This window comes from Sphaeramia orbicularis, chromosome 12, assembly GCF_902148855.1.
Source record: "Sphaeramia orbicularis chromosome 12, fSphaOr1.1, whole genome shotgun sequence".
In the NCBI taxonomy this organism is placed as follows: Eukaryota; Metazoa; Chordata; class Actinopteri; order Kurtiformes; family Apogonidae; genus Sphaeramia; species Sphaeramia orbicularis.
In genome coordinates, this window is record NC_043968.1 from 48,417,313 (window position 1) to 48,440,720 (window position 23,408).

The following is a 23,408-nucleotide window of genomic DNA, read 5'->3' on the forward strand; positions in this document are numbered from 1 at the left end:
AAGGGAGTTAATGAATTAATAAAAATGAACCATAAAGGTAGAGTAAGCCATTCCTGAGAAGCATGAAGTCAACAATCAAACAAACACAAGCCCTCCCTTCAGGGCCTCCCTCAGAAGCTCCAACCCTAAATTCATGGAAGCGCATTGCGGTGGCACGTCCTGTGCACGAGCATGAACACCTCCTATTGCTGACTGGCTGGAAAAGTCTTGTGGGGAGTGACACTTCATTTTTCCCATTTACAGAGTCAGGATTGTGCAGAAGCACTACATTTTTTTTGCAGTATACACACAGTACAAACCACAGTAATACACAAGTCCTAACCTGTCCATAATCTGTGAGTCTGTCTCATTCCTCCAGTCAGTCTGGGTAAATTTACTATGAAAAATCACAGGTTCGGGTGGGCCAGTAGTTTCAGCAGCAGTGTGCAGTAGGCTATTCTATGATTGTTTTCTATCTCTGCTTCATCTTTTGCTCTGTTACTCAAACACACATGCAGGTCTTTTATTGCCTTGGCTGTCAATAATCTGTGTAACTCAGCTGCTAGGGGATATTACTTGTGTGCAGGGCATAAAATTAACACCCACCAAGTGCCAATGGTGGGTAAAAAATTAGTTTGGCGTGTAAAACAAAAATACACACCAGCCAGTGGGAGACAGAAAATTTTGAATTGCATATGAGTTTTTGTTTTTATCCATTAGACCATTTATGACAGATTGTTCTAAGCAGGTTGCTGACACAGACTTAAGACATGTCTGACATGTCTGAGTCTGTGTCAGCAGAGACTGATGATGCGGTGATTATCTGAGCCAGAGTCCTGCACAGGGTTGGGTACCCAATGGGTAACCTACAAAAACATGGGGGGGGGGGGGCACCTGTGCTTGTGCTTGTCCATACATTGTGTGGCCAGAGTGAAATGAGAGAGAGAGGGGGGTACTTACAGAGAACCCCCTCCAAATCAATGAATTATTCACCACCACCCCTGTTTATACAATTGTTTATGATGATCATCTAATTTGACCATGGTTGATCGACATCTGGTTTGTTTTATTGTGAAGTGAGCTTCACTTCTGTTTACAGTTGTATTCATACAGCACTCTAGAAACATATCTCTGGGCTGTAGAGTTCATTTCATTTAGACTCAAGTTGATGTTTTTTTATTCCTCTCCGTTTTCCTGGGGGTTAAACGGAACATTCCTGTTAAAGCTGTCAGACAGACATTTGGCTCATTCAGTCAATGTCAAAGGTTGCACTTTTGAATATTTTTATGACATGATGATGCAGCAGTCACCTTGAAATGAAATATAACCTAATAAAATAGCAATAATTTAATTTGTTATATACATAACTGTATTCATTAAGTGATGCTTAAATTGGATTTTCATAATAAAAAGGTATGGTAATTATTTTAAGTCAAATGAGGCATGATTTTTTTGTTTGGCTTGGCTGTACATTTTTGGAGGTCAGTAGCCAGAGGCAGATGAGGTAAAAAGTTAATTTTGCACCCTGCTTGTGTGTCACAAATACTAATAAATACTGGTGCATGCTATGTGGTAGTGGTGGTATCATCCTTCACAGGCCAAACCATCTCTGACAGAATGCAGGAAAAAATGTGAAAAGCCTGCCTCTGTCAGTCTGTCAGCAGAGCACATGAATACTAACCAATATGTGGACAGACAGCCTCAATATGCATGTAAATGCAGGTTAACAGTGATGGAGAAATTAAAAAAGGTGGACTCTGAGGAGACCTTCACTGACAAAAAGTACATTTGATTAGAGTGGCTAACTTGGTCTGTAATGACACCAAGCATAAAGATTATGGTTCATTAATTTACTGGTCAGAGACAAATTAGGTCTAGAAAACTAGTGTTAATGAATTTCAATGCTGGTAAATGATTTTTTCCATTTGCAGCCCCCATGTTGATAGTTTGTTACATTAAAGTTGCAGTAAATGCAAGTGCACCATGATCTAAAGAACTCAGTTGCCCATCAGTCTCCATCTTATCATCTGTAGCAGAGACATAACAGCTCTAACTGCAGTGTTTAAACTGCATACGGTATGTTGATGCTTAGTACTGGATCTCATTGGAAACAGTTTGTTAGTGCACACCTGTGGATAAACAGTCACTGTATTTTCAAGTGGAAGTGCAAAGAAACTAAGGTAGTGAATATTAACAATGTACAATGTAATGAATGTATTTAGTCTGGGAATCAGACAAATCTGAGAATTAATATGGCCTGGCAGATGAACCTGACCCCGCTGCTGATGTATGAACAGTCCATATCACAGAGGACAGACTAGAGACGGACAAAAGGCATTATCTATTTAATAAGATATCAGAGACCAGGACGACTAATACTGACATGGATGGTGGGAGGAGGTTCAGCTGAGCTTTGCACAGTAACAGATGGTAGAAATGTGGATTATACATTAGACTTTTATTCTCTGAATTTCAGAGCACGTACTTTTGCACTTCAGTAAAGAATGTGTATATTCCTTCCACCTCTGCATGTTAGTGGAGTCAGAGATGGACCAAATATGGTGTTTGATTATTGTCTCTTCTTAGACAAATTTAAACTATGCAGTATTTCCTTCTGCACATTTTCTCCACAGGAAACAAACCCAAATGACAACAGTCATAAATATTGATACAGATGTGTTTAAACAGGCCTTTTTAAAGACATATACAGCATCTACACGTGACACAATCTGTATTGAAGGGACACTCCAAGTCAGCTGTCCTGTGAGTATCTCATGTTTCTTCTATCTGTGGGTGTATAAGGCGGTATATTACTACTGAGGTCACCAAAGACATGTTCTGGTGTTGTGTGGTGACATCTACATAATATATAGAATACACTCCAGTATTATTTGAACAGTCTGGTTTGTCCAAGTGTAGCTTGTATACAACTTTACTTTGTGCTTCCACAATTTTGGCATCCACTGACAAAAAGTCGAGGTATTTTCAAGTAAGGCTTTTTATCACAAGTGTAAAGCACTCTCTCTGTGACCATGTTGGGCTGTCAACTCTTTTGTTAGTGTAAGGCTGTTATTGCATCCATCATGCATTGCACTTCAGTGCAGCTGCTCAGACCCAATTGAGATCCTGCAAGATTCACAACTGTGGTAGTGCTATGGAATCAAATATTCATCATCCAATGCCTGTTTTTGATTACACTTCATATTGCCTACATAAAGACCTTAAAATATTGGTTAACAGCCCAACTGCATATTGATATGATTACAGATTGATCCACTTACATCTAGAAGTCTGTGCCTGGTGATAACAGTCATTCCACCCTAGTTTTCACTTGAGAATTGGCCTGGTGATGATGCCAGGTTACGTCCTTTCATCCAGACACTCACATACTGTGGAGCACATGGATATTTATCTGTGACAGTGCGGACAGTTCAGCTGCTGAAACTGAAAAGGTGTAGCATAGTTTTGTTCAAAAGATGAATGTGGCTGTGTGGTAATCCTTGACATATTTTTGCAAATGTTATGTACATAATTTCTAATCAATGTATCCAACAGACTGAATGATTGTTGTACATACTCTAAGTAACTGGTTGGACAGAATCGTGCTACTCTGTCCAAGGCTGTGTTCACTGGGTGAAAAAGGACAGATTGCTAACGTATCAAACGAGAAATTTTCTGTTATCATGGTTGGGGTCTCAGTGGCAGTTAGGATTATTCTTAAACACTGGAAAACCCCAAAAGCCCCACAGTTTAAAGAATGGGTAAACATGATGATAAAGACTGCTTCATATTAGCATATGCTTCATAAGTTTAACAATAGGGATGGGACCACAGCGCCTGTTTGGGAGCCATTCTGCTCTTACATAACTATGACTACCAGTCAGCAGGATGACAGCTGAACTACTTCCCTCTAGTATTTATTTATTTATCTATTTTATTTATTTATTTATTTTTCTTTTAAGAACTTCCACACTTTGTTGCATTTTTGATATTTTTCACTTATGTATAAAAGCCCTGTTTAACCTCCTAAGACCCAGGAAATGTCAGCAAAGTACAGGCTTTTTTAGTTTTTTATTAAATAAGTGCCTGTGTTGGAAACATCATGATGCAACACTTTTTTTTTTTCAGATGCAGTTTTTAATTTTTTTATGGAATGTCCTTTGTGGTGGACAGTTTTCTTTACTTTTTTATTTGTATAAAGTTGTGAAACTCTTGTCCACAAATGTGGACAGAAAACCCATAGCTGGGTCTTATGAGGTAAACATTATTGTCATGTACCAAATGAAAACTCCAACAAAAACTTGAATTACAAAAAAATATCAGACAGACACTTCAGTTATCTGTAATTTTTTGCTTATTTTTCATAGAGCTCACAGTGGATCATTGGGGTTTATGTCTTTAACATTGCTCTACTTGTTTACATGTGTCGCATCATAATGAGTCAAAAGTCCAGAGTAGATGCTGAATGATGAGCTAAATGTCCTCACTTTTTACTGTCTTGTTCACAGAGCCATGTTACAGACACTAACAGCCCAGTTGTGTAACAGCACACCGTTAGCTCATTATCTCATATTGTTGTCCCATTATCACAGAGGACAGCCGGGCAGTCATTAGCAACCCAACAGATAACTCAAACAGATAGGTGTAGTGAGCTGAGGGTAGGAAAGAAAAGATGGGGTTGAGGATGTAAAAGAGGAGAGAGTAAGGACAAGAGAATGGCATAGAGATGGGAGCTTTTCCTCTGCATCTGTATCGTCTAAATACAGTCAGCAGGGTTTACCGACTCCAAAAACTCCAAACCTCATCTGTCTCAATCGGCCTGTACTGTCAAGTAAATGAACTAAGTAAATGCATGAGCAGATATGGGAACATGAACATGCATTTAATGATCAGGAAGATCCATCACAATAGTGGCATCTTGCTTGGCACGTGTTGCAAAGTCCAAATGAAGACTCTTAACCAACATTAACACCCTCTACAGCATGAAGTGGTTGTTTTGTGACATGGTGACAGCAGTCGTGCACTCCAAACCCACGGAGAGTCATGAAGTGCAGTACAGTCCTATTCAGATCAGAACGCAGTTAGTAATTAAAGCATTAAGTGCAGTCATAACTCAGCGGCAGGGGTCTATCACACTACTAATTATAATCATAGCTCACAGTTGTTAGTGCGTGTCAAGAAACACCACAGCTATATGCAGGAGCACAAATAGGTTGTAGTCTTTAAGGTAGACCTGGGACTAAGGCATAAAAGGTGAAACTACAACCAGTTATGACTTGGAAATGGATTTATGAATAATCAGCCTCATTATTTTGTTTAATATCTTAGCTATTAATCACGCTAATCGTTTTTTACACATTGTGGGATTTTCAGCTGCTAAAGGAGATCCTTAGAGATTTCATACACAATACAAAATGACAGGGCCAAGATTTCCTCTTTTAACCCCTCCTCCCCCAAGGAGTAGTATTATGTCAATCAAATGTTAAGCTCCATCAGTGGGTCAAATTCTAGCCCGACTGGACCAAAATAACCACAATGCATTGCTGCTCATAGGCCTATCACTTGGTTGTGATTATTTCAGCTGATAAGTTAATGTGTAAATGCATAAAACTTGCAAAATCATTTCTATTCAGCTGTAAAAAGCATATTTTCATCACTATTTGCACTGTCATTTTCATTCAGCGGTGCCGTCTTTAGCACAGGAGTAGGCACCATTTTTCTCCAACGGTCAAACTGAGTTGGATAATGTGAACTGAATTGAAACATGAAACACAATGCTGAATTATTTTCATCTGCATGACTTCAGTAGATGTGACACTTTGCACAGTAATAAATGTAATAAAAATTGTGACTCAATAGGTTATTTTCCAGCCTCGAAATCTTAAGGCGTTTTCAGATTGGGTATCCAAACCCGTATCTTAGTACATTGGACCCCAAAGGCCACTTAATTTCATCAATGTGAATGCAAATGTTCCATGCATGAGTACTGTACCCAAGTCCAACTGAGTAGTCCTGGGTACAGATTGCATGGATTCCAGTATGGATCAGTGTCATGTGAAAACAGTCCGTACCTGAGACCGGAAATGACCTAATCACCATGAGACTATAGACAGTGCTCCTGTTGTCTCCTGAACAAGCCTTGGATCCATGCGGCAGAGGCTCGCCTACTATTTCGACTCTATAACACCCACTCTGTAACACTCTCAGGTATGGGCCGCGGTATGTGCTCGTGAACACAACATCTGCAGGAAAGGTGTGAGCGTATCCAGGTACAGCACGGATAAGGATACCCAGTCTGAAAACCCCCTGAGATCTTAGAAGCCATGTTCTTTGGTGTTAGAATAAAATGATTGCTCCCATAAAACAACCATCAATCCATCAAATACGCAAGTAAAGGTTCCTTTGTGATGATAATTTCATTTGTTTGGTCATACTACTATTGAACTGAAAGAAAATATGTATATTTCCATATATATATATATATATATATATATATATATATATATATCTTGCCAATTTCCTGTTTGAAAATAAAAGAAAATACATCTTCTTACATCTATTTTCTTGTACTTAAAGATGAAATTAATCATTTCAACCCAGTAATGGTAGGTGCCATCCTTGCAACCAAGATGAAATCCTTGTGATGTGTCAAAACTCATGTGAATCTTTGATATTTCAGAAACTGTTCAGATAACACATTTCCAAAAGTCCTCTAAGACTGAACTGTTTCAAAGCATCTGTTGAAATGAAACCTCAGAAACATTACTGTTACAATCTTGGTATTTTAAGGTTATTAAAATCTTTTATTGATACAATTTTTCTGCCTCTCCCGAGCATAAAAGCAGGTTTTTTTTTTCAAATTTTTTCTGTTTCTAGTTGAAGTTTTTAATGCTCAACGTGGAAATACGTATGATCAAAACAAGTTGGTGCAAATTAGTTAATGCTAATGTTAGTATCTCTGCTAGACTGGATTATCTAACCTCACTAATCGATTGCTTGAATCCTTTGAGTCAGGGAAGTGTGAACCATCAGACGTGTGTGTGTGTGTTATTGGTCAGTCACAAATCCATCATTGTGTCTGTATTGCAAAGCAGTTAGCCCCACACTAGTTTATTGACAGCGTGCTACATAATTCCAGGATATTGAAGTCATCTCCGTGCGGCTATTTGAGGCCACCAACCTGTGAAATTGCCTGGTGGAACCTTAAGAATAACTATAGCACCGTCATTACGCCTTATCTTATTAGAGACCAGGCTTATTTTTCTCCCGATTTCACGTCACTATCACTGAGTTTGTGACTGTAATAGACGAGAAGAAAGGATGGAGAAGTGAGATACAGGAAGAGAAGAGGAAGAGAAAGATTTGTGGAGAGAGCAGAAACTCATGCAGAGTCTTTTAATTTAGTGTCTTTCATCTTCATCTTGAATGACAAGATGTGTGTTCGTGACTCTGGATGTGTGTGAGAGGAAACCAGAGGGAGGCTTTTTCAAGTCCACAGCATGGTTGTGTGTATCTATTACTTGAACATTTTCATGTTTGTGGGCATCTGCTAGAGGCTCCGTTGTGCTACATGTGCGCACCTGCTAATACATACGACCGCATGAATCACCGTTAGCATATGAGCTTTCAATTTTGGTGGTAATCTGCTTATGTCTGCAGAGACTAGCAGAGCACAGGAGGTGAATATTATATTGCGTGAGTGTGTATTGGTGTATTTGTGAGCGCTTGCACTTTTTTAGCCTCGCGTTTGATGTCAGCTCATGTCTCTGTGGAGCAGCAGAGCCACGGGAGGTACGAGCCTGCTGAGAGGCTGAAGGCAGGGGACAGCAAAAGACAGTGAGAGCTTTCCTTCATCTGTTTCTCACCCTCTCTCTGTTCATCTCACCACTCCTTTTTTCATCTGAATCATCAGTTCAGCTTCTCACGTGGAAAAGCCTGTAAGAAATAAGCTGAAATTGAAAGTCACACAGGTAAAACGTAACAGGAAACACAGCTGCGATTAGTCATTTGTCACATTAAGGTCGAAATCACAGCACTGATTTAAATAGGTCAACAAAGTGAAGTCCGTATTAATCAACCTTGAGTCTATCCAACAAATGTTAAAGTCACTTTTTGTTGATCTTTGGGACAAAGATGGATTCCTGGTCTGTTTTGCTAATCCCTTCCTAAAGTAAGAATTAATAAATGTCCGCACACACTGTGTTACTCTGTGGGTTTGTGTGATTCATGGAAAATGTTAACAGCTGACATTTCTACTGATAATTAATCAGAAAAACCTCCATCCCTCCCTTGCTTTTCTTTCTTTCTTTTTTTTTTTTTTTTTAACAGCCCTATTTTGCTCTCTTCATTTTTACAGTTTTTCAGTTTTACTTTTAGTGGCTTACTTCTACTCTCTGTGTCTGTAATAAAACAAGTTTCCTCACCCATTTTCATTTATATAAGAGCAGTCTTAGTTAATTTAGTACAACCATTACAGTATACCCACAACAGTAAACTTTATAAGAAGCAGCAAGATTTACTGCCCTAGACTTTAAGATGGGCTGAATTGGCTGCTTTTACTGCTTTGTAAGTCTATACCATGTATAACTTTTTGTTCACTTATACATATTGAGGGAAATATTTGATGTTTTTCTGTAGAAGTGTAAAACTGACACTATTATTCTAATGTTAATTCAGTGAAAGGACAGTGTACTTAAAGATCTCTTACCCAGTTATAAGACATCCCATAATGTCTTAAAACTAGGGCTGTCAAAATGTACGTGTTAACACGGATTAATCTATGATCATGATTAATCTGATTAAAAATGTTAATGCAATTAACTGATCTGCAGCACAAAATTACTCTGAACGTCTTTGCCAATGCATTTGGGCCAGTTTGTCCAAGTAGAATTAGCGTCACACATGCGCAAATGGGCAGTTGATCAAGTAGTGACAGCAGCAGAACCAACCCATAAAGATGGAAGACACTAAACAGCACATTGGTCCTCTGGATGGAAATATGAGGACAAAAAAACCAAGACGAAACAGTTGTTTCAAGTTGTTTTGTTGAAATTGTTGAAAGTGTTTAATAAACACGTTAAGTGCATATATATTCCCTTCTTTCTTGAGTCTGTTTGCTCATGCAAAATGAAACATGATTAATAAAGATTAAAAATGAATTATATTTAACCCATAAAGACCCAGCGCTACTTTTGTGTCAGTTCCTGAATGAATTTTTGTATTTAACCTTTCTTAAGTGATTTAACATCATTTATTATAACATTTATCCTCTATATTTTGCTATTTTTTTTTTTTCCAAAATCAGGCATTTTCCTATATTTAATTTACTTATCATGTAGATGTTCATTAAAACTCAGATTAAAGTTAAGGGTTATATCAAAAACAGAGAAAACTGAAGAAAATGTGACTTTTTTTAGTAAAATATATTATTAAGTGAACATAAATCAAGTGTTTGCATCCACTGTTGATCCAACTCCATGAGTTTTACTGGTGAATCAATGTTGTAGAAAATGACGGTATTTCCACAGTAACTACAGAGCCTCTGAACGTCCAAATGGGTCATATCTGATGACCATTAAAAATGACAAACTGCATTGTAGGTGAATTATTTACATGTATTGATAGGATTAATGGATCAACATAGGGCTGCACAATTAATCGTTAAAAGATTGCAATCTCGATTCACACATGAGTGCGATCTCATTTCTAAACACAAGCGATTCTTAAGCATTTTATTTCACGGCTGCATTACAAACAAATGCCCACAAACTCAGAACCGCCGTCACCTCTTCCCTCAACCAAAGGTAAAGCATCTTTACAACATATGAACCTGCTGCTGTTGAGTGAAGAAAAAGTGAATTACAGCGGAGGAACGTCTGCGGTAAAGAGAGTGAAATGGATGAAAACCCCAGTGGTAGTGGTGAGTCACCCACCTGAACTGGTGCCCAATTAAGGTTCACATTTGGTGGTGTTAATCTCATGTCAGTCTTTTCTGTCGTCCAGATCCAACTGTGTTTTCATTTTCACTTCTCTGACTTCTGTGCTGTTCTTCTTCTCCTTTTCTTTGTGGGTGATGATAACTCTGCCTTTAACCAAGAATCAAAAGTCTCACCCTCTACAAAAAATTTTATATTTAAAATATTCCATTGTGCCGGCTGGGAAGATTTTTTACACTGCAAACTTTCACAGATCAGCTGACATCGCTTAGCAACCAGGACTAGAAGTGCAGGGAAAAGGTAAATGAACATAAAGTTTCACTTTCACTTCTGCGGGGGGCACGGACCGCACCCGCCCTCTACCCCCATTGTATAAGTAGGACGGAAACCGACAACTGGCCGAAACACACGCGCGTGTACCCCCCCACACCGAAGGAAACGCACGCGCGCACCCCCTGCCAAACCGCGCACATGCAACACCCCCCCATTACACACAACCACACCAACAGATCAATTCCACAGCAAACACTGCTTAAGTGACCGGACTACTTGCAGAGCGATATGAAAGATGCGAATCAGAGGTCAAAGAACCCATTTTCCTTGACAGCGGTGCAATAAACTTTTTGTGAAAAAAATTGTGCCAGAGAATCGGGATCTCAATTCTAAGCAAAAGAATTGTGATTCACATTTTTGCCAGAATCGTACAGCCCTAGATCAACAGATACTAATCGATCACCGGATGGTTTTGGTCGCTGGTGGCTGTTTGGGTCTTTATGGGTTAATCACGATTAATCAAAATTTATCCACAGCATTCGTGTGATTAATCTGATTAAAAATTGTCATCAACTGACAGCACTACTTAAAGCATATTCTGTTCTGAATAATTTGATTCTGATTTTGTTTTAACACAAAAAGCTTCTTGACCTCAATAACATTAGAAAAACAATATGTCCTGTGAGATCTCTCAATATGCAAATGCTGTTCTCTTCAAACGTTGAACTGTTGAACACCAGCTGTTTCCTTCTGTCTTTACCAGTCCAGTATGTGAGCAGTGACCGCCACATCACACCTGTAAAAGCTGCAGAGATTTGCTCCAAAACTTTTTATATTGCAAATTCTGCTTTTAAGTGCACACCTTCAATTCAGACTTTCCATGACAAGAGTGTTGAACTGTCTCAGCACAGACATTGTTTTGTGTGAATCCACAATGAAGTGCACAGATTTAAACCCACTAAAAGGTTTTGAGCAGACAGAGACTTTATACTGTGATTGGGTCTTGTTCTGTATATGTCATTTTCAGGTATATTTCCAAGAATATAAATGTATTTTCAGTTGTATGAAGCCTCTTGTTTTACCACCCCAAATTAAAAAAAATTAAAAAAAGGATGTTATGGAAAATACTAAAGACAAACCGATTTAATTTGCCTACTCCACACTGTTTTCTTTTTTTCTGAGAACTATTATACATTTCATTTCATCACAAATGATTTTTGAGTTTGTCATTAAAGGAGCTATTTGTAGTATTAATGCTTTCAAATACTGAAAAAAAATGACCTAATATTATCGTTAAAGTGCTGAGAATAAAGACTGAATGAAAACAAGTGGTGCCAAAGATGCCAATGTTTTGGATTGTTGAGATATGAACTGATGGACCAGGAGAATTATGTGACCACTAGTGGGAGGAATGAGTCACTCTGCCAGTCTTCCATGTTGAGGAAAAGTAACACCACAGAACAATGTTTATTATGTGATGTTTGTGTCGTTCAGTTCTGATCTCAAAGGCAGCTAATGACAGCAAAAACTGTACAGAAAACAGAGGTGATTTGTAGTTTTACTGTGGCTGTTTTTGATCTAAAAATGAAGCTAAGCTAATAGAGCTAGAATGTAAACTATCAGCTGATTATAAGATTACAAGATGCAGTGCTATTATGACCAACTATCAATAAGAAATACATAAGTGGGTATGAGTTTTTGTTGGAAGAATACTTTGTAAAAAATAAATAAATAAATAAAAGTAGTAGTAGTTATAAATAATAAAGCTGTAATAATAATAAACTAGAAGCACTCGGAGAGTGCAGACCTCCGCCAAGGCTGATCAGTGCCCCCCGTGGGCCCCCCGTGGGCCCCCCCACCCCCGATCACCACCAAAATTTAATCATTTCTTCCTTATCCCATTTCCAACAAACCCTGAAAATTTCATCAAAATCTGTCCATAACTTTTTGAGTTATGTTGCACACTAACGGACAGACAAACAAACAGACAGACAGACAAACAAACCCTGGCAAAAACATAACCTCCTTGGCGGAGATAATAATACTAAAAATGTAATCTTTATATGATTTTATACTATTCACATATATATACATATATATATATATATATATATATATATATATATATATATATATATATATATATATATATACACATATATATTAGCACTACTGCTAATAATAATAATTATAATAATAATAATCAGTGGTAATAAAACTAAATTACGAACAACAACAAGTAAGCATTGCACACTGAAATAAACAATATAATCAACATTGCAGCACAGAACTGCACAATCCAGGTGTGTGTAAACAACGAACTTTATTCTTTATTATGTGATGATGTGGTCTGTGGATAAGTCACATTGATTCATAGGTGATTTTAGTAGAAGTATGCAGTAGCAGTACTTACCCTGCTGTTAAGCGTTTGGAATATCAAAACTACATATAACCCCTTTAAGTAGAGGAAAAAGAATTCACTCTCTACTTGAAACAGGGAGTCACTGTCATATTAATTGATCTCTCTCATCGCCTTCCCTTTATTTTCTTATCTCACCACTCAGTGCTTCCTTGCCGTCTGCAACACAAGGCGTTTTTAAAAAGCTATTGTAATGAGGAACCTTGATGGTAGGTGAGGAAGAGGATACGTCGGATACTCTGTCTGAGATGGAAATGTGTCTGTGTGATCCCTGTTCACTGTGAGTGTAGTAGCCTGGAGAAAGCTGAAACTTTAGAGGCTTGTCATCCTCACAGAAAATGAGATTCGTGGCTCTGACTAAAGTTAGAGCTGTGGAAGGTGATGATGAAGCTTCAGGGAGTTGTCAGACTTATTTCTGCACCAGCATAGTGTCTAGGTGTCTATTTTGTACTCAGACCTTAAAGCCTCTCTATTATTATTATTATTATTATTATTGTGAATAATAATAACTAGAAAAGCACTCGGAGAACACATACCTCCACCAAGGCAGATCAGTCCCCCACTCCCAAATCACCACCAGAATTTAATAATTTGTTCCTTGTGCCAGTATTAACATTTAACCTGAAAATTTCATGGAAATCCGTCCATAACTTTTGAGTTACCTTGCTAACAGACAGACAGACAAACCCCAATGAAAACATAACCTCCGCCGTTCCTTGGCGGACGTAATAATACATTCATTTTGTAAGTCATTTTTTAGACACTCAAGAACACTGTACACCAGGGATGTCCAATATACGGCCCACAGGTGCTGTTGTGTTGAACTTGCCACAAATAGCCCAATGTAATCTCAAGTGATGTACCAGCATATAAACTATAAATAATCACAATTCCAAATTTTGTTCTTGGTTTAATGTAAAAAAGTACAATTAAATTAAATTTACAAACTACATTTACAACTCTTTTTGCAATAAAACATCAATAACAATAACACATCTCTACAACCTCAAATTTCCTGTGAAAAATAAGTGTAATTTTAACAATATAATGCTTGTTACTAAATGTTTGGTGCATTTGTAGATCAACTGTGGTCTGTAAGTTGTCTTAATAATAAAATGACACATAATATTGTTGAAATTACACTTATTTTTCTGAAGAAATTTCAGGTTGTACATGCTTGTTCAGGTTATTCACATTTTCATACTGTAATTGTACTTTTTTCACACTAAAACAAAGAGAAAAAATGTGATTATTATTATACAATAGGTTCTTATGGCCCTTATTTTACTGGTCCTATTTGAGATCACATTGGGCAGAGTGTGACCCCTGAACTAAGATGAGTTTGACACCCCTGCTGTACACTATTCAACAATCTGTAAAACAGTGGATAAAAACAATATACAACAGGATAAACCAAGTGCTGGACAGTGTAATTGCAGTAAAAATCATTATAGTGAGTAGGCAATTATCTTGTACTTTAGTTTACCTTTGTTATTTTCTCCACATATAGTAAGTCCACAGGCTGTATGTTTACGAGGCAGAACTCTAATCTATCAGCTGCCTCTGTACTTCCACCAACAATGGAAAGAGGCCGATGAAAGAGCAAAAAGAAGCTTAAATCAGAGGGATGAGTCACCACTACCCTACACAAGGAGTCCTTAATCATAAAGGATTTAAGTATGGAAAGAAAGAAATGTCAAACAAAACATTTGTTTGACAGAAACTCCCCTTTCAAGATGCCAAATTTAATAAAAGTACAGATGGGAATGACAGGAGGTTATTTTAAGACCAAGGTTGTTTGTAGTGACAGAACTTCAATGTCTGAATCTGTTGATGACCTAAATATTTACTGTGATTGGTGTGTCTGAGAGTGACAGTCTCATCTCTGGGCTCAGTCTGATGAAACAAAATATATGGCCACGGTGGTGTTTTTGTTACTGCACAGATTGATTTTGATTCGCTCAATGGAGGAGAGGACACACGTTATGACTGCATAAAAACACTGGGACACATCACACCTACAGCCGGTGTTAAATTCATCATGATAAAAACAAATTCATGTATGTTGTCAATAATGATCGCAGATTCGTAAATGGAGATCAACTAAATACAAACCATGATTCAGTTTTCCATAAATAATCATTTGACCGTGATAGAGCTAAGCATATAAATGCTATTCCAACAATAACTCTGAAACATTCATGTTCAGGTTACAATCCTTTAAATCAACTACATATTCTCCTGAGACTCAGTAAGTACAATTTTTTTTTTTTAATTTTTTACATCACATAATTGCCTTGATTGGAAACTGTATGGTGCCACAGTTTTTCAGGTAATTTTTTATTTTTATTTAATTAAATGCCCTTTGCAGTGGACAGTTGTTTTTGTTTTGTTTTGTATTTTTAAATAAAACTATGAAACTCTTGTCCACTACAGAGGACAAAAATGTATTGCTGGGTCTCAGGAGGATATAGAAAACAACCAAAGTTCCTGCACCATCTCACTTCTCTCAGCCTTAACATGATGTTTCAGTCCACAGGTCAAAAAAGGAATATACACATACATACATGTAGGTTTATACACCTTTATCCAATACGAGGAATATGTGATGTTGTAATGTATACATTTTTTGAAGTGCAGTGTCCTCCTATTGGATAATGACATGCTCACTGATCTATATATATATACGCTGAGTTCTTTAGTTTCCCACATGACCTGAACATTGCATCAGACTTAAGAGAAGTGAGACAACGTGCAGGACCTTTTCATGTTGTTTCCAGAGTTCTCTTTTCTCCTCTGCACATGTTGCATATCAACATGTGTGATAAGATTTTTTTCCAAATGCTTGAAGATCACTTACATGTAGACATTTTATTTATGCATCATAAATAAAATCACCACAGCACGTAATTCATATGGAAAAGTATAAGGGATTCTTGGGACCAATAGTATTAGTTAACCTATATACACACATTAAAGTGATGCTGAACACTGACACATGTCTCTTTAGCCATAAACTGAATAATATGACCCCTCTGTAATGACATTTCATAGGTGAAAATGGTTCAACAGACCATTTCCTGTTTTAAAATCATTTTGAAAGGCTCAGAGCACAGGTAATGTTCTGCTTTAATAAGGGCAGCTGTGCAGCGATATCAGCTTTAGTGAAATTTAAACAGCAGAGCACAAAGAAAGAGTGACAGAAAGTCCTTGAATAACTATAATCTGTCAAATAGGCCCCTGAAGAGCCAATATAAAGTTTGTTAGTAAGGTGATGATCTATGACATGACTCCAGAGCAGCCTCTTTGCACTGTGGCGTTTGTATAGTGAACTCGACTTTTAGGGATGAGCAGCATTCAACACAACACATTCGCTCATTTAGTGTTTTCACGATGGTGGTGGAAAGTCATGTCTGACAAGTCAGTCATTCACAAAAAAATTAAGGCAGTAGTGACCAGTCAATGGGAGAGAACATCCCACATCCATTTAATAAGAGAATGGAGAATTGAAAGAATAACCTAAATTAATTTCTGCTGAAACAGGCTAAAAAATAGGCTAACAGAAAAAAGTAAAAGAAGTGATAGCTGTCGTCGTAGTTTACTTGTGCTGCAAATGTCAGCCTTTAGTAAAAATGTCCTCAAATTGTACAGTTTTTGGACATCCCGTCCATTTGTAATATTTTACATTAACCCTATAACGCCAAACGAATCATATTTGATATATGAATTTTGAAGCCCTCTACATGATCAGTGTGATTTTTTTTTTTTCTTGAAAAACCTGATGTATACAATTAGATACATGCAATACACGAGTAATCGACCAGGGGGGAGGAATTTGTTCACCAGAGGCCTTTCCAGTGACACTACAAGATTGTTATTAATGAGGAAGGAGGCAGACCTTAGGAAGGAAGGAATTACCAATTTGTTAGACAGATTTGTGTTATATTATGTTTTTGTTTGTTCAAAAATAATAATATTTGAGCACTGAGACCCGATGTATCAAATATGATACAAATTGAAACTCATACATGGAAATTGATATATGAAAATGTTTTTTTGGTTTTTTGGTTTTTCAGAAGGACCAATAAATGCTTCAAAGAACTGGAATTTTCTGTCAGTGATTTAATGGTTCAGGCTTTACAGGGTTTAGAATCACTCTTAAGTCGTTAAACTCTGTCAAATATTGTGCCATTCTCCAAACCCACATCATTAGCTTCATGGTACAATTGCCTTAGTCATATTTTTGACCAAAATCTGATATCTGTATAACTTTACTCTCTTAACTTTGCTGCTTCATGTTGCATCATATACTGTTCCATCGACATCGAAACAGGATGTTTCAGCAAGGTAATGCACCTTGAAACACATCCAGGACATGACATGTTGAAACTGTCTAGAATTTAGTTTTGTCATTTTTCTTGTTAACGATAAACAAAAAAATATTGGCATTTGTTTTTTGTCTGTCAGATGCAGCCACACCTTTTGAAACACAAAAAAGATTTTTCTGTAAATATATCATGATAGTATTTGAGACTTTCCTCTACTGTAGTTGTTAATTTGTGGTTAATTTCTACTTGAGGCAAATGACTGTATACAGGTTGATGAAAGTCCTTAAACTTTTGCTCTAAATAGAGGCTTCATTTCTGTGTCCTGTGAATAATACATCAGCGGGAGACAGTTCTCTGACCCTGTAGTGAAGTCTCTCCTAAACAGATATTACTTTTAGGAGCAGATCTAATTTCTATTTTGTCATGAATGATGTTTTATTTTACCAACATGAAACCTATCTGCTAATTTCCACTGATAAAGACTATTATCCAGGCCAAAGACATCCATCCTGTGTCTATTTCTCTTATGACCAGGTCAGGGCTTGCATTTATTAGAACATTTGGGTCCGATCATGACTGGAATATTTATTTATTTTTTTTTTTTGATTACATAGTTTTGTGGTACTTTAGAGTAGTCTTGGTTTTGAGATACTCAGATGATCTCAGTTTCAGACAAAGAGAATTAAGGTTTTTATGTTCAAGGAGTTATACTTTGCTTTTTTTTTTTTTAAAGGAATTTTGAAATATTTCCCTGTGGTCTACATAAACTCCAAATGCTATGCTTGGGTCTGAATTCTTCATTAATTCAACTCCACAGGTCCATTTTCAACCCTATTTCTGAGTAATGACACCAGAAAGGTTGTTTTGAGGGCTGGCCCTTTAAATGCAAATGAGCCACTACAGGCCCCTCCCCCTCCAGGTTGTTGGCTGTGCTGTTCTCTCCCGGTCAACCAACAACTGAACATTTCAGGTAATCGGCTCAAAATTTGGACATATTTTCAGTATGAACTACAATTGCTGCTGCTGACAAACAATTATATCATACTCTGAGAAATGTTTGTCGGAAGTCTTGACCTTATATGTACAAATGTCTTGACGTAACTGGTTATAAAAACGTAACAAATGAAGAAGGAATTGAAACAGGTTGTAGAAATCCACTGGATTTTTTGCCGGAATGTTAATAAGGAGATAGCTTTGCAGCACCTGGAGGGTTCAAATTCAAACTTTATGAACTAGTATTGTCTCCAAATACACAAATAAATGTACCAAAGACTAATAAAAGTGGGTTTAGCAAAATAGGCCCCCTTAAGACCTGTCAAATTCATACCTGTAGGTATGTTTTATATTATATGTATATTTTCTGATATATTTGTCATCATCATAACTTTGGAAAAAATCTTTAAAATCTTGTTTTAGGCGTAAAACTTTCTGCCAGTGCTTGATTTTGTCTTTCCACAGGATTCTTCTTTCTGTCTAAACAGTAGTGAGGAGAATCATGTCAACTCTTAGACTAAACTGTTCAGAAAGTTAGAATAAAATATTTTGACACTGTGATTTTTTCTCAAGAGATAAAGTGTAGCTGGAACTCAGTATATATTTATTGCACCTGGTCAAAGGTGATTACTGATGTGTATGAATAGGAATAAAAAGAGGAATGTGTCTGGAAACAAAATTATTCCAACTTTATGGACAACAGTGTATATCCATTTGTAATATTTGATAAACTTCAGTAATACCTTTTCTGTGTATTTAGTCTCATCCTAATCTTGACCCTGCCTTAGTCTTGGTCTCGAACCCTCAAAGTATCGGTCTTGCCTCTATCTTAATACACTCTAGATTTGATCATGACTTGTTTTTACTTGTTACCTCCGTCAGGAGGTATTGTGATCGCTTTGCTTTGTGTGTTTGTTTGTGTGTTAGTTTGTTAGCAGGATAACTCAAAAAGTTATGGATGGATTTTCAGGAAATTTTCAGGAAATGTTGATACTGGCACAAGGAAGAAATGATTAAATTTTGGTGGTGATTGGGGGTGGGGTGGGGGTGGGGGGTGTCAGATCTGTCTTGGCGGAGGTCTGTGCTCTCCAAGTGCTTTTCTTGTTTCTTCGTTGTTTTTACTTTTTTATAGAATTTTATTTTTTTCATTTGGAGATACACTTTACAACAGATGTCCAAGCACATTTGTATACCATCTGTGAAAAATCAACAATGATAAAACATGAAATTTAACATATACACATTCTCTGTTCAGAGAAAATATACAAAAACAAAACAAAGACATCTGTAGTAAGTCTTCCCCCTTTTCATATATTTATTTATTTGTTTGTTTGTTTGTTTTTGTTAAACATACCTTAGAACAAAAATATGTCACATTTTTCCTTTATCTCTATTATTCCAAAGACCACACAAGTTTCGACTCTAGTACATTCAACCAGTTCAATTATAACTTATAACTCATTTCCAGTTAAATGAAATCTGGCCTCAATGGGGTGAAATATATATATATACAATCCATTTTGACCACATTTCCATAAATTTATCCTGTTCTACTTTTAATGAAAAAGACAGTTTCTCCATTACATAGATTGCTTTTAACCAGTGTTTGTGTTGTGGTGCATCTGGTTGTAGCCACTTCCTCGTCAGAGCTTTTTTCCCTCCAATCAGTAGTACTCTCATTAAATATTCGTTTCCTTTAGTTTGAATGTTCTGTGTCATGGCACCCATATACAGTGTTAAAGCATCAAACGGGATTGTGGTCTTAAATATAGATTCCACACAATCCTGAATGTTCTTCCAGAATGACATGATTTTTGGACATTCCTAAAATAGATGGTAGTGATTAGCTCCAGCTGATCCACATAGCCTCCAACAGTTAGATCCCAACCCTTGATGTTTTTTCTGAGCAGGGGTAATAAAAAAAACCTTATAATATTTTTCCACCCAAATTCCCTTCAGGTGTTGGAAAGGGTCATTTTCCACAATATTTGTTTTCACTTTTTTAATGTATATCTGCCCTCATCTGACTGGATTGTTCATTGGGTTCATAAGTTTCATGAGGTTCGTCAGGTTGCCATTTCGTTTTTAGTGAGAGACACATTTTCCAGACTGCATACTGAACATAAGGCAAATGTTGAATCTGCTCCAAACATCACAGCGAACAAATGTTTTCTCTCATTTACCTGACAAGACCACAGGCTGCAGACACCTGGTTAAGCTGCTGTCCAATGTCTGCCCATTACAACTCTGTTCATTCATTTCCTGCTCTGTTTGCTCATGTATATTTTATTACAACCGAATACACCAGAGCTGTTCTCTTTTACAGATTTTTCTTTTTCTGTACCCAGACAATAAAATGAGTAATTTAATCACGGTATATAACCAGCACTGTCAGTGTTATTCTACAACTGTATCATCTTCATCTAATAAAATCAACTACAATCAGATACATGTATTATTAACAGCAGCTACACAGTGAAGTGGGCTTTACTGAAACTCAAATAATGACAAAGAAATGAGTGACGTCCTAAATCTGTCACACAGTCCCTGCCTATCAGAAACTGAGCAGCTATGTCAAAACAAATAAAAACAGAAAGTCACTTTGTCAAACAGTAAAACTAGGGGTACTTAGGACATGTCACAACATAGCATATCAGATGACTGCATGTAAGCAGCAGCATAAATAAACAATGCAGGTTGATATGAACAGGCATTTGTTCTCTCTTGACATCAATAAATGTTCTCATTTCAGTTTAAAAATCTGCACGCATGTGAAGGTCGGTCATGTTTTAGTTATCTTGTCATTGTAGGATTAAACCAGTTGTCAGCTCTGTCTGTGATAATCAATATGTGGATCGATACTCATGTTTGTTGAGATGTCCTTTTCAGATTGCGCTCCCTATTTGACGGAGACCATACGTCAAAGTGGTCATAATTATGGATAAAATCGCAGTGGTAGATGCTAGCTATTGGCCTCTGATGCAGCATGGATGGGAGTGAAAGGACTTTAAGAATACACGGTATGCACTGGAGCTTGCATATTTTCCGTATAACCTTGAATGCGTGCACTGTGTACATTAAATGATGTATGACGTGCATGAAGCCATTTTAAGGAGTACTAAAAAATACTCTTGGGTTTTTTTAATGCATTGCAGCAATCAGTGATATGACTTGACAATTCAGCGTCACAACTCTCTGTTGCTTGTTTTGGATTGTATATGACAAAAGATACTCTACTATAATAAATGTGTACATTTCCTAAGCTGATAGTAAATTGCTGTTGTATGGAGAAGCAAATCTCTCTTCGCACAGATCATTTAATTTCCTACAGCAGCCTCCAATGGCCAAATCGCTTTTTGTATTTAGATAAAATGCTCTTCTGGGGCAAAAAAAAAAAAAAGAAAGTAAGAACATTTTGTACAAGCAGAGGAGTGGGATGAGGTAGAGAGACTGATGGGTTTTATAAGAAAGAACAGGAAGGAGGTAGAGAAGACCAGAACAAGGAGGTAGAGGAGGAAGACAATGCAGTTAACATAACATCTGACTGGTTTTCTGTTTAGTCATGTCCTGCCCTGCCTCAGCTGATAGAAGAGCTTGAGAGATGGTGAGGTGATGCGAATAGGGAGGAAAATTAAATGAAGGAGGGGGGAGTTGTAGGCAAACGGAGAAAAGCTGGTTCCATAATCTCACCAGCGCACATTGTATTCTCATCTTATTATCAATATATGTGAGGGGCTGGTGCACCTAACCACAAAATACAAAAACAGATGGAATCACATTAAATATGCAAACAGGGGTTTTTGTTCTCAAGCAGTAGTAGTGCATGCAGTGTGGTCCCAGTGGAAAAATACTGTGTAGCTGACCTTTTATACAATTTCCAAGTCTCTTCCCATTGTGCTTGTGTGTTGCTCTAATCTACAGTGTATTCTGTCCATCTCCTGTCCTTCTTTACACTTCCACCTTTCATCTCATCCCCATTTTCATGTTCATCCCTCATGTGTCATCTTACACTTGACACACTTCCTTCTATCTTGTATCATCCCACGCATTTTTACCTCTCTCACCCTTCCTGTCTTAAACGTCTTCACCTCCTCTTTCCTAGTTAATCATGACCGCCTTCTCTATTTTTGTGCAGCTGTCTCCTGTCATCATTTCTACTTTGTGCCTCCGTCGACTCACCTATCCACTCCCCTCAAAAGCCACCTTCCCTCTCATCTCCTCTCCTGTCCACCCAATTATCTAATTTCTGATGTAACACATTGTCTCTGTCATTTCTCTCAGAGTGAGGACTTTCCCCAAGGATTCGGCCTTATTGGGGAGGGACACTGTTCGAGCCCTGATGTACTACGCCTTAAAGGTCTGGAGTGACATCGCACCTCTTAACTTCCACGAGGTGGCCGGCAGTGATGCAGACATTCAGATCGACTTCACCAAAGCCGACCACAATGATGGATATCCATTTGACGGGCCAGGGGGCACTGTGGCTCATGCATTTTTCCCAGGGGAGAGGTTCACAGCTGGAGATACGCACTTTGATGACGACGAAGCCTGGACCTTCAGATCACCAGGTAGGAAAATGAAGATATGTTGGATATGTTTTTCATGAAAAAAAATAAATAAATACAGTAGTAGGCATTTCACAGCGTCAAAAACATAAAAAGACAATGAAGGAATCATGTGTTCATCAAGATATGGAATGTATGAAAAACAAGACAACAACATTGTATGGTGCAAAAAAAAAAAAAAAAACAATAATCAGTGTTCAAATAGTGAATCGTGCGAAAATACAACAGCCAGCAGCAATTCCACAGCACTTTATTACCTACAGGAACACTATTGCCAACTACAAAATATACTCAGGGCAACAAAGACTGTTGAAAGGTGATAGTGATAGTAATAAATAGGGATGCACCGATACCGATACGAGTATCGGGTCCAATACTCAGTGTGTGTACTTGTACTTGTACTCGTAAAAGACATCCGATACAAATGCACCGATACCACTTACAGCCGTGTGACATTCCCAGTTAAGTGCAGCAGGTACGTAGCGATGGAATAATGTGTGGGGAGTGTGAAGAGTGTGGAGATTTAACCAAATAAATGACGGTGATAAAAGTTACGCTGACTGCAAGTAATGTTATATACACAGACAGATACAGATGCAGCGTTCTGTCTGTCCCCTGTGTACATTCCATCTGTTTTCCAGGTGTTCGCGGATGTGTAAACAGAATGAGAATACCAGTGGGTGTACGGAGTGGTGCAGACCACCGCCAACAGAAGTGAAAACGAAACTTCTCGCTCATTTGTCTTTTCTCTACCTGCTGAAGCTAAGCTTTTAAACCTTACCAGTGAAAACGCTGCAATATTAGTATTACACCACTGTTACCTCTGTCGTCTCCATGTTTGTTATTACTGACTTTCTTCTTCTTCTTCTCAAAAAACTTTACTCTTCTTTGTGGTATTTGTCCAGTATGGTTAATT

At 37.5% G+C, this 23,408-nt stretch overlaps 1 protein-coding gene across 1 annotated transcript in view; it reads left to right on the plus strand.

The window, feature by feature from the left end:
• The window catches only part of LOC115430713 (matrix metalloproteinase-17-like), a 140,704-nt gene that overhangs the window by 48,271 nt on the left and 69,025 nt on the right, over positions 1 to 23,408 (plus strand). The window contains exon 4 of the mRNA XM_030150896.1: positions 22,209 to 22,495. Coding sequence (XP_030006756.1) covers positions 22,209 to 22,495 — 287 coding nt within the window. The remainder of the gene's footprint in view (positions 1 to 22,208; positions 22,496 to 23,408) is intronic.